At 42.2% G+C, this 12,203-nt stretch overlaps 1 protein-coding gene across 2 annotated transcripts; it reads right to left on the bottom strand.

Moving 5' to 3' along the window:
• Nucleotides 1–6,558: 6,558 nt before the first annotated feature.
• On the bottom strand, nucleotides 6,559–11,430 carry LOC129820850 (protocadherin-8-like). 2 transcript variants are annotated; one of them, XM_055877885.1, is made up of 4 exons: nucleotides 8,825–11,430; nucleotides 8,623–8,693; nucleotides 7,447–7,571; nucleotides 6,559–7,162 (listed from the first exon to the last, which is right to left on the bottom strand). In XM_055877885.1, the coding sequence occupies exons 1-4, from the start codon at nucleotides 11,186–11,188 to the stop codon at nucleotides 6,810–6,812; spliced, it is 2,913 nt and encodes a 970-aa protein (XP_055733860.1). In that variant the 5' UTR covers nucleotides 11,189–11,430; the 3' UTR covers nucleotides 6,559–6,809. The 2 variants fall into 2 exon arrangements, with proteins under 2 accessions (XP_055733860.1, XP_055733859.1); XM_055877884.1 differs by having other exon boundaries at nucleotides 7,447–7,574; nucleotides 8,825–11,429.
• Nucleotides 11,431–12,203: the final 773 nt, after the last annotated feature.

Here is a 12,203-nt window from a genome sequence, read left to right as displayed (position 1 = left end):
AGGTGTCGGATCTTAATTTGAGCTAGTTTGCTACAGCAGCAAAATAATCCCGCAGCAACAGTAATAATAATTATTATGTGGATTATAATTAATGGGCATTTTTTTTAGAGGTTAATACAATTTTCGTAGGAAAAATGAAGTCTTAATTTTAAAAGTGGAAAAATCTAATTTCAGAAGCCTTTGTAAACCTCATACAATACACATTTGACATTTTCTGCATTGCAGGAAAGTTCTTATGCAACAGGGTGATCAAATGAAGATCCTACACATGTACAGGCCATTGATTGTGGATACCCAGTGCATTTCAAAACAACCTTAGTTTGGATAAGAAATATGGACCAAAATGACAGCAAACCAGTGATAACATCCCCTTGTTTAGCAAATGCAGCTGCATTTACATTCTTGGCACCTGATGTGTCAACTGATATGCCTGTGCTGAGGCTCAAAGCGCAAGACGCGGACGAGGGACTGAATACAGAATTAACATTCCTTAACTTGGAGGATACAAACTAATTATTCACAGTAAATTAACAGGCCGGGGACTTGAATCTCCAAAACACACCATCTAACCACTCAGTAAATGAACAGACTGGGAACCTGTATCTCAGAAACACACTATTTAACCACAAACCAGGAACCTGTATCTCAGAAACACACCATTTGAACACAAACCAGGAAGCTGTATCTCAGAAACACACCATCTAACCACAAACCAGGAAGCTGTATCTCAGAAACACACCATCTAACCACAAACCAGGAAGCTGTATCTCAAAAACACACCATCTAACCACAAACCAGGAACCTGTATCTCAGAAACACACCATCTAACCACAAACCAGGAAGCTGTATCTCAAAAACACACCATCTAACCACAAACCAGGAAGCTGTATCTCAGAAACACACCATCTAACCACTCAGTAAATTAACGGTCTGGGGAACAAGGACACACCAAATCAAATCAAAATCAAATCAAGCTTTATTTGTCACATGCGCTGAATAAAACAAGTGTAGACCTTACCGTGAAATGCTGACTTACCAACAGTGCAGTTCAAGAAATAGAGTTAAGAAAATATTTACCAAATAAACTAAAGTTAAAAAAAAAAAAAAGTAACACAAAAACATAACAATAACAAGTCTATTTACAGGGGTTACCGGTACCGCTTCAGTGTGCGGGGGTACAGGTTAGAGGTCATTTGTACATGTAGGTAGGGGTGAAGTGACTATGCATGGATAATAAACAGGGAGCAGCAGTGGTGTACAAAACAAATGGGGGGGGGGGGGTCAATGTAATAGTCCGGTGGTCATTTGATTAATTGTTCAGCAGTCTTATGGCTTGGGGGGTAGAAGCTGTTAAGGAGCCTTTTGGTTCTAGACTTGGCGCTCCGGTACCGCTTGCCGTGCAGTAGCAGAGAAAACAGTATATGACTTGGGTGACTGGAGTCTCTGACAATTTTATGGGCTTTCCTCTGACACCGCATATCATATAGGTCCTGGATTGCAGGAAGCTTGAACCCAGTGATGTACTGGGCCATACGCACTACCCTCTGTAGCGCCTTACAGTCAGATGCCAAGCAGTTGCCATACCAGGCGTTGATGCAACCGGTCAGGATGCTCTCGATGGTGCAGCTGTAGAACTTTTTGAGGATCTGGGGACCCATGCCAAGTCTTTTCAGTCTCCTGAGGGGGAATAGGTTTTGTTGTGCCCTCTTCACGACTGTCTTGGTGTGTTTGGACCATGTTAGTTTGTTGGTGATGTGGACACCAAGGAACTTGAAACTCTCGACCCGCTCCACTACAGCCCCATTGATGTTAATGTCGGCACTCCTTTTTCTGTAGTCCACGACTAGCTCCTTTGTCTTGCTCACATTGAGGGAGATGTTGTTTTCCTGGCAACACACTGCCAGTTCTCTGACCTCCTCCGTATAGCAATTGAGCAATCGGGGGAGAAGGGTCTTAGTCAGGGAGGTGATCAAGAACCCGATGGTCACTCTGACAGACCTCCAGAGTTCCTCTGTGGAGATGGGAGAAACTTCCAGAAGGACAACCATCTCTGCAGCTCTCCACCAATCAGGCCTTTATGGCAGAGTGGCCAGGCGGAAGCCACTCCTCAGTAAAAGGCACATAACAGGCCGCTTGGAGTTTGCCAAAAGGCACCTAAAGACTCTCAGAACATGAGAAACAAGATTCTCTGGTCTGACGAAACCAAGATTGAACTCTTTGGCCTGAATGCCAAGCGTCACGTCTGGAGGAAACCTTGCACCGTCCCTACGGTGAAGCCTGCTGGTGGCAGCATCATGCTGTGGGGATGTTTTTTTAGCGGCAGGGACTGGGAGAGTAGTCTAGATCGAGGGAAATATGAACAGATCAAAGTACCAAGAGACCCTTGATGAAAACCTGCTCTAGATCGCTCAGGACCTCAGATGGGCCGAAGGTTAACCTTACAACAGGACAATGACCCTTAGCACACAGCCAAGACAACGCAGGAGTGGCTTCGGGACAAGTTCCCGGAATTGAACCCGATCTAACATCTTTGGAGAGACCTGAAAATAGCTGTGCAGCGACACTCGCCATCCAACCTGACAGAGCTTGAGAGGATCTGCAGAGAAGAATGGGAGAAACTCCCCAAATACAGGTGTGCCAAGCTTATAGAGTCATACCCAAGAATACTTGAGGCTGTAATCGCTGCCAAAGGTGCTTCAACAAAGTACTGAGTAAAAGGTCTGAATATGTTAACGTAAATGTGATATTTCATCTTTTTTTAAATTTTATACATTTTCTAAAATTTAAAAAAATGTGTTTTTGCTTTGTCATTATGGGGTGCTGTGTGTAGATTGATGAGAATTAGTCTGTAACGTAACATAATGTGGAAAAAGTAAAGGGGTCTGAATACTTTCTAAATGCACTGTATATCAGAGTTCTGCCATCTTTATGCACATTTGCCATTGGGGAGTTTTATCTTCCTGATAGGATTCAGTCTAGTGATGGCCTTGGCCTACAAAGCCATGAAAAGAAGAGGCCACTGCAACACTACTAAAGAATGAAAAATACTAGCAATCTGCCAGCACATAAACTGCCATCATCAGAAGTTGAATGCCATTATGCCCTGTGTGACTCCTGCTTATCTGTCGATGGTGACGTTGTGAACACAGCGCAGGCTTTATGTAACACCTCATTTTCCATCGGGTGGGGGGAGACCAACAGAATACTGCAGTAAGTTATTGTTACTGAGTGAGGTGTGTGAGAACTTAGAAGTAGACTACTGCTTCTGATTGTACAGATAATATTAACATTTACACAAAACAATTTATCCACAAATGTGTTCTGATAACGGACCTTCTCATTCAACACTGTCGATCAAACCTTATGGCTTTTTTTTAACCTAAAATAAACTCAGCAAAAAAAGAAACATCCTCTCACTGTCAAATGCGTTTATTTTCAGCAAACTAAACATGTGTAATTTGTATGAACATAACAAGATTCAACAACTGAGACATAAACTGAACAAGTTCCACAGACATGTGACTAACAGAAATTGAATAATTTGTCCCTGAACAAAGGGGGGGTCAAAATCAAAAGTAACAGTCAGTGTCTGGTGTGGCCACCAGCTGCATTAAGTACTGCAGTGCATCTCCTCCTCATGGACTGCACCAGATTTGTCAGTTATTGCGGTGAGATGTTACCCTACTCTTCCACTAAGGAACCTGCAAGTTCCCGGATATTTCTGGGGGGAATGGCCCTAGCCCTCACCCTCTGACCCGACAGGTCCCAGACGTGCTCAATGGGATTGAGATCCAGGCTCTTCGCTGGTCATAGCAGAACACTGACATTCCTGTCCAGCAGGAAATCACGCACAGAACGAGCAGTATGACTGGTGACATTGTCATGCTGGAGGGTCGTGTCAGGATGATTCTGCAGGAAGGGTACCACATGAGGGAGGAGGATGTCTTCCCTGTAACGCACAGCGTTGAGATTACCTGTAATGACAACAAGCTCAGTCCGATGATGCTGTGACACACCGCCCCAGATCATGACGGACCCTCCAACTCCAAATGTATCCCGCTCCAGAGGACAGGCCTCGGTGTAACGCTCATTCCTTCAACGATAAACGTGTATCCGACCATCACCCCTGGTGAGACAAAACCGCGACTCATCAGTGAAGAGCACTTTTTGACAGTTTTGTCTGGTCCAGCGACGGTGGGTTTGTGCCCGTAGGCGACGTTGTTGACGATGATGTCTGGTGAGGACCTGCCTTACAACAGGCCTACAAGCCCTCAGTCCAGCCTCTCTCAGCCTATTGCGGACAGTCAGAGCACTGATGGAGGGATTGTGCGTTCCTGGTGTAACTCGGGCAGTTGTTGTTGCCATCCTGTACCTGTCCTGCAGATGTGATGTTTGGATGTACCGATCCTGTGCAGGTGTTTTTACACATGGTCTGCCACTGCGAGGACGATCAGCTGTCCGTCCTGTCTCCCTGTAGCACTGTCTTAGGCGTCTCACAGTACAGACATTGCAATTTATTTCCCTGGCCACATCTGCAGTCCTCATGCCTCCTTACAGCATGCCTAATGCACGTTCACGCAGATGAGCAGCGACCCTGGGCATCTTTCTTTTGGTGTTTTTCAGAGTCAGTAGAAAGGCCTCTTTAGTGTCCTAAGTTTTCATAACTGTGACCTTAATTGCCTACCGTCTATAAGCTGTTAATATCTTAAGGACCGTTCCACAGGTGCATGTTCATTAATTGTTTATGGTTGGGAAGCATGGGAAACAGTGTTTAAACCCTTTACAATGAAGATCTGTGAAGTTATTTGGATTTGTACGAATTATCTTTGAAAGACAGGGTTCTGAAAAAGGGACGTTTATTTTTTGCTGAGTTTTTTAAAGCAATGATGAAGTAAGCCATTTCATAGTCTATTGATTGATACATGCATTTCCCCCTCGTGGAAATACAGTTCTGGCACAAGTTAGTAGCCAGATACAAGGTATGACTTTATTTTGTTCAATGTGTATCTAATGATATGACATATAGGCTATTTGCAGTAAGGTATTCATGAGTTTCAATTTTGTCACTAGAAATTCAATCTCCAAGAACAAGGACACAATTCTTGGTGGCTTCCCTGACCATACAATCGGTGGATATGTTCTGTTCTGAAGGGGGTACATTTTGGTCAATTGTAAGAGCTTCCTAGAAAATATGCAACTAATCAATATTACATTCCAAACAATGTGTTCATATATCTTATATAATTCATTGTGATTAATAATAGTCCTAGCTTTGTTCAATGGAATTAACTACAGTGATGATTTGCTAATGAATATTGATCCGTCCAGCGGATGGTCCTAGCATTGCACTGGAGGTTCCCTACCAAAACCTCAAGCAACACTTTTTCCCCCTCTCTTCTTTCAGGGGATCAACTTCAGATGGCTAGATTTAGATGATGTAATCTTTTTAAAATCTTGGTGTCTTATCTGCTCTTGAAAATTGCAGGCTCCTTTGATGCCGGCCCTAAATAGATAGATTCTGTGAAAACAGCACGCAGGATGCAGAACTTTTACAAGACTGGCAACCCATATGCAGAAGACACAACTTAAAATCATCATCATCTTTAACAACAACAACATCACAACCAAGAGCTGACGCAATAGAACAACACGAAGGGAAACTGTCTTGACAGAAGAAAATTTGATCTTAATACACTTATATACCAAAAACTAGAGGTTTGCTGCAGATGTTTCGGTGAACAGGTTCTATCTTGGGACATATTCCGTGGTGTAACTCCTCAAAACTGAAATATCCGCTGTGAAGTACACTTCCTAAGCACGTTTTAAGTTAGTCATGAAAGGCATTCCACTTCCCCAAGGATGTTTCTATGATGGAATTATGTATTTTTTTCTTCTTTTAATAAATATTTTGAATTTCTATTGACAGTATGAACTCAATTTTCTTGTGTCAAAGTAATGTTGATAGACTACTCATTTTGAACGGCACATCTTTATTTAAACACAAAGCTGCTGAAAATGACTTTGACAGAAATGTGCTGATGATACAAGTCAAGAGATGCGTTTAGGATCCTCTCTTCCTGAAGTAAAGTTGTATGCCTCAGATATCTCTTTAATTAAAGTTCACTGCTGCTTTTCAATGGCATGAAAGGATGATCGCTTGAATATCACTGGGAATTGAGTGCCAAGCATCATGGTGGCTTTCCTAGTAGCACTATGTAAGAATTAGCTAACGTGATTACTATAAACATGACTACATGATTGGATTTGCAGATGATTTTGTCTAAACTAGCACCATATATTTGTAGGACACCGTTTGCCATCATAATGGACTTTGCTCAGATGCATATTGATTCAGTTTCTTCTGTAAGCCATTATATTGAACAAATTATAATAAAAAAGGCATGTTTATATAGCTTATCATTCACATATTAAAGATTATATATGGGTTAATGCGAAAGTCCAGACAAGTGAGAGAAGTTGTTAGTGTGTGACCGTCAGAGGCCACACGGGCATGGTGTAATTATCTTATCTCATGGAAACCATACTGCACATCTCACATTGTTTCAACATTGTGTTTATTCACAAAACAAAACACATTTTTCACAAACATGTTCATACAATAAGAAATAAATCAATATATACATCTTCATAATTGAATCAAATAAAAAATATATACATCAGGTGTTTTCATTACGCGTCAAGTTCTTTTTCATCCTTATTGCATTGTGTACTTTGACCCGTATCTGCTAAACCTACTGAATACTACAGTATCTATAAATATCCAATTGTATATTTACTTAGCAGGTTGTTTACAAAATGGTGGCAACTTCAGATATGGTTGCCACTGTAGTAATATCTTGGTTGTGCTCCTGAATTTCATCAAGTCCGGCAGGAGATTGTCTCTTTTGATGTGTGAAGTAAGACGGGAGGGTGCCGGTGTGATTAGAGAATGTCTGCATGGTGTTTCTTGCTTTGGGAATGCTTGTGTTGTAGCCGGAGTCTTTCCAGGAGTGGGGATAGGCATGCGCATTGTTGTAGACCGGTGCTTGGATAAAACCTATTGTGTATGCATTGTCTCTGGGAGCCTGGAAGCTTTGGGTTGGAATTACACAGTAAGTGCCTTGGCAATCCACAGCGAGGGTGTTAGCGGCGTGGAATGAACCTGAAATAGAACACACACACACACACACACACGCATACAGAATTACTTTCCAAGCCCAAGGAGTAAAGAATCAAAGTGACTGAGAGTCATTCGCTGTTGCTGGGTTACATAGCCGGGTGGGTTCTACACTTTGGTGGTGGAAGGGGCGAGTCATCCCGACACAGTGGAATCCGCTGCAGTTTCAGTGCTATATAGAGCTATAAAAATGTCAACTGTTCTCTTCATCATTCTGCTACGAGGAACTGTAAAATTGCAGTACTAAATTGTGAAGGTCGTAAACTCACCTTTGGCCCAGGGCTGGAAGGTGCGAAGGTTCCTCTTGCCTCCATCCCCACTGATGTCAGAGTCACTGTCATTGAAGTCACTGTCTCCTTTTCCACTGTCCTTCACGCTCTGCTGGTCAATGCCACTGCTAATAGAAACAAACATATTAGCCAGTGCTAATAGAAACAAACATATTAGCCAGTGCTAATGGAATCAAACATATTAGCCAGTGCTAATGGAATCAAACATACCAGCCACTGCTAATAGAACCAAACATATTAGCCACTGCTAATAGAACCAAACATATTAGCCACTGCTAATAGAATCAAACATATTAGCCACTGCTAAGAGAATCAAACATATTAGCCAGTGCTAAGAGAATCAAACATATTAGCCAGTGCTAAGAGAATCAAACATATTAGCCACTGCTAAGAGAATCAAACATATTAGCCACTGCTAAGAGAATCAAACATATTAGCCACTGCTAAGAGAATCAAACATATTAGCCACTTCTAATAGAATCAAACATATTAGCCACTTCTAATAGAATCAAACATATTAGCCACTACAAATAGAATCAAACATATTAGCCACTACAAATAGAATCAAACATATTAGCCACTGCTAATAGAATCAAACATATTAGCCACTTCTAATAGAATCAAACATATTAGCCACTGCTAATAGAATCAAACATATTAGCCACTGCTAAGAGAATCAAACATATTAGCCACTGCTAAGAGAATCAAACATATTAGCCAGTGCTAATATAATCAAATATATTAGCCAGTGCTAATGGAATCAAACATATTAGCCACTGCTAATGGAATCAAACATATTAGCCACTGCTAATACAATCAAACATATTGGCCAGTGCTAATGGAATCAAACATATTGGCCAGTGCTAATGGAATCAAACATGTTAGTCACTACTAATACAATCAAACATATTAGCCAGTGCTAATGGAATCAAACATATTAGCCAGTGCTAATGGAATCAAACATATTAGCCACTGCTAATGGAATCAAACATATTAGCCACTGCTAATGGAATCAAACATATTAGCCACTGCTAATAGAATCAAATATATATTAGCAGTGACTGGTTATGTAAATAATTGTTTTGGGGGAAAAAATAATAATTGTGATTAAACAGCACGTCATATCAAATATGATGAATGTGGTGGTATTCTTACCTAATTTGTGGGCAGTATTTGTCCCCTTGCCACACAGATGATGGTTGGAAAGGCTTGGGAGGCAGGAACATCTAAAGAGCAAACACAAGAGAGAACAGGATGGGAATTCATTCCAGCTACATGGATCAGGAGTAGTACAACACTTTAATGTGTACACTTGTATACAAAACACTACTGAAACGGAATCAAATAATTCACCCACCTGGGACTCCAACTCTCCACTTTTCTCTTCATATAGGCTGGACTCATCAAGCGATGAAGAAGTCCTTTCATTGAGGAAACCTCTTGGGTCCCCAAACATGTTGGGTTCTGCAGAGTTGAGCCTGGGATGATGCCTGGAGTCAAACAGGATGTGAGTCACGTCTCTCTTGGAGTCATGGTCCTTCCCTCCTCGGTTCAGTTTGCATGTGATAACAACAGTTGCTATGGCAATCAGCAGCAGAGTACAACCCCCGCCGAGTATAATGATTACTACTACTGAAATATCCAAGCCTGCGCTTTTCTCATCACTTGACCGTAATACAATGACAAGTTGGTCGTCTGAGAGCTGCAAGTCTGTGACAACAAAGCGAATGGTGGCACTGCTGGAGAGAGGGGATCTCCCACTGTCACTCAATGCAATCTTGATTTCCAACACGTCTCCAATAGCAGAGGCCAGACCCTGTTTTACAGCTATCTCTCCAGTGTCTTTATTGATTGAAAATATCTTAGAGTCACCTTGTACGATTCTGTAGCTGAGCTCACCATTCATACCCTCATCCTCATCCTGACCTTTGACCCGTAGTGCCAGATACCCCAATGGTGCATTGACAGGAAGAGGAATTTCAGCAGAGTCATTAAGCATAACAGGAAAGGTGAAATAGGGATAGTTGTCGTTCTGATCAACCACTTTGATTCTGATCACGGATGTGCTTGACAGCTGAGGTGAGCCCTTGTCCTCAGCCTGGATGGTTAATTCAATCTGCTGGAGCGTTTCAAAATCGAAAGATCTCCGGCTATACAATGACCCTGACACTGGGTCTATAGACACATACGTCGAAATGGAAGCCTCCCCGACAACCTCTGAGTCTATGAGTTTATATGACACTTTGGCGTTTTTACCCCGATCAAGGTCCCGTGCTACAACAGTAGTTATATATGACCCGGGAATATTATTTTCCAGGACAGAAACTTCATAAATGGATTTACTGAAGAGGGGGGCGTTGTCGTTCTCGTCCGTCACTCTGATGGTATACTGCTTGATGGTTTTGAAAGGAGGAGTTCCAAGGTCTTCAGCCACTACGGTGAGGTTATACTCTGGGATCGTTTCTCTATCTAAAGTGGTGGTTGTTACAATCATAAAACTGTCCCCGTAGGCCTGTTGTAACTTGAAATGTTCGTGCCCGTGTAGGCTACTGCGTACATAACCGTTCGAGCCAGAGTCGCTGTCCGAGGTGCTGATTAGCGCCACAAAACTTTCCTCCGCTGCGGCCTCCGTGATGTAAGCCACATCGTCACTCGTCGAGGTCTTTGGCTTGATGGTGATTTCTGGTGCGTTATCATTTACATCTACGACATCAACAACCACTTTGCAAGTCGATGGAATAGAATTAGTGCCTAAATCGGATGCTTTAATTTTCAGTTCATAGGATATCTTCTTCTCGTAATCAACCAATGTTTTTAAAGTTACAGCACCGGAAATCCGGTCTATATTAAAAATACGCATTGTTTCAGATGATGTGTCTTCTACAAATCCATACACTACCTCGCCATTAATGCCAACATCTGGATCAAACGCATGCACTTTCAGCACTTGGTAACCAACAGGAGAATCTTCGTAAAGTTCAACTTTTAGTGAGTTGTGCTCAAACGTTGGGCTGTTGTCATTAAAATCCAGCACTTTGATATGAACAGTCATTGATCCGGATCTGGGTGGCTCTCCGCCATCTGTTGCCGTCACTTCAACTGTATAGGAATCTTCAGCCTCTCTGTCCATTGTTTTCACAAGCACAAGTTCAGCATACTTCACTCCATCCTCCCTGCTGCGCACATCGACTATGAAATGGCTGGAGGGAGAGATATGGTAACTTTGGATGTAGTTATTGCCGACATCATGGTCAACAGCGATGTCCAACGGGAATCGGGAGTCCACCTGAACATTCTCGGATATTTCAAGGGTCGTCTCGTTGTGGAGAAACTGGGGTGAATTGTCGTTAATGTCCCTTACCTCGATCTCTACGTGAATCAGCTGAAACTTTTCTTTGGAGAAGGCAACTATGTCGAAGGTGACAAGACACCGCGGGGACCTCAGGCACAGCTGCTCCCGGTCAATTGTTTCCCCAACGGTTAAAAGTCCATCAATCTCCCTCATTTGAATCACACACGAATTGGTCTCCTGCATGAAGCGGAAAGATGTTTGAGGGTCCTCAGCTGGGTCTATCTTTAAATCCTGAGACAGATTTCCAATCTCTGTCCCGGGCGCATCCTCTTCATACGTGTAGTACCTTGTAGTCGTAGACTGAACCGAGTAGAACAGACCAGCAAGCAACACGCACTCTCCAACTCGTCGAAACCCGCAGAATCCCATTTTAAAAGTGCAATGATGATGACAGAAAACTTCATAAAGAAAACGAGCTGGAAGTAAAGTTGTTGTGATGTTGAGCTCCCTTGCCACGAGCAACTGGATTGGATATGGTCCAGAGAGAGCGTTGATCTATAAGCCTTGATTTATGCAAATGAGTTGACTCACCGACCAATGGCATTGAACTGGCCAGCCAAATGGGGCACGTTTGGTTTCCAGCTGGCGCCAATTGCTACCACCCTTCTCCTCGACAGTGTGCAAATGGTCTATTTAAATACAGTGCACTCTAAAAAATGCTGGGCTAAAAACAACCTGATTTGGGTTCTTTGGTAACCCAGCAGTGGGTATTGGACAGAACACATGCTGAGTTATTTTTGAATCAGCCAGTTGGGTTGGGTGAATAACTCAACATGTTGGGTTGTTGGGATTACCCAAACCTGGGTTAATTTAACCATTAGTTGGATATTTTATACTTTAATTTAATGCTGGGTTGACCTAGCAGCTGGGTCTTTTTAAATGTAATCCTTAGGTTATTTTTCAGGAGACATGGCTTATTAAGGGGTGTGGCTTTCAGATAGATCTTATTGACCACCCGTGAGAGTAAATGTAATTCCTGTTCATCATGTCAAATATTTTTGTTGTTGCATTTTACACATTCTTCTAGAATATTAAGATTATTTCTTACTATTTTAATAAAGTGGTATCTAATCCAACAATGGGATTTGCAGGCTTTTAGGGAATTCATACAATTCTGTAAGCCTCATTGAAGCTACAAAAAGGTTAATGTTGAACCTTAACATGTGATAACTATACAACAGAACAGATGACTACTGTCACAGGTGGCTAAAATGAACTATCTGAAAGCCACATCCCTACTAAACTACGCCTCCAGTCTTCTGATCTGACCCGCTGGGTCATGTCTCAATAACCCTTCTTCAACAACCTGTCCTTGCTCTTTTAAAAAAAAGAAATCAACCCAAATCCTTCAACCCAGCTGTCGGGTCAAACAAACAATGCAGCA

This window comes from Salvelinus fontinalis, chromosome 23 (assembly GCF_029448725.1).
Source record: "Salvelinus fontinalis isolate EN_2023a chromosome 23, ASM2944872v1, whole genome shotgun sequence".
NCBI classification, from domain to species: domain Eukaryota; kingdom Metazoa; phylum Chordata; class Actinopteri; order Salmoniformes; family Salmonidae; genus Salvelinus; species Salvelinus fontinalis.
The sequence above is the reverse complement of the archived record's forward strand: the minus strand, read 5'-3'. Positions and strand labels throughout refer to the sequence as shown.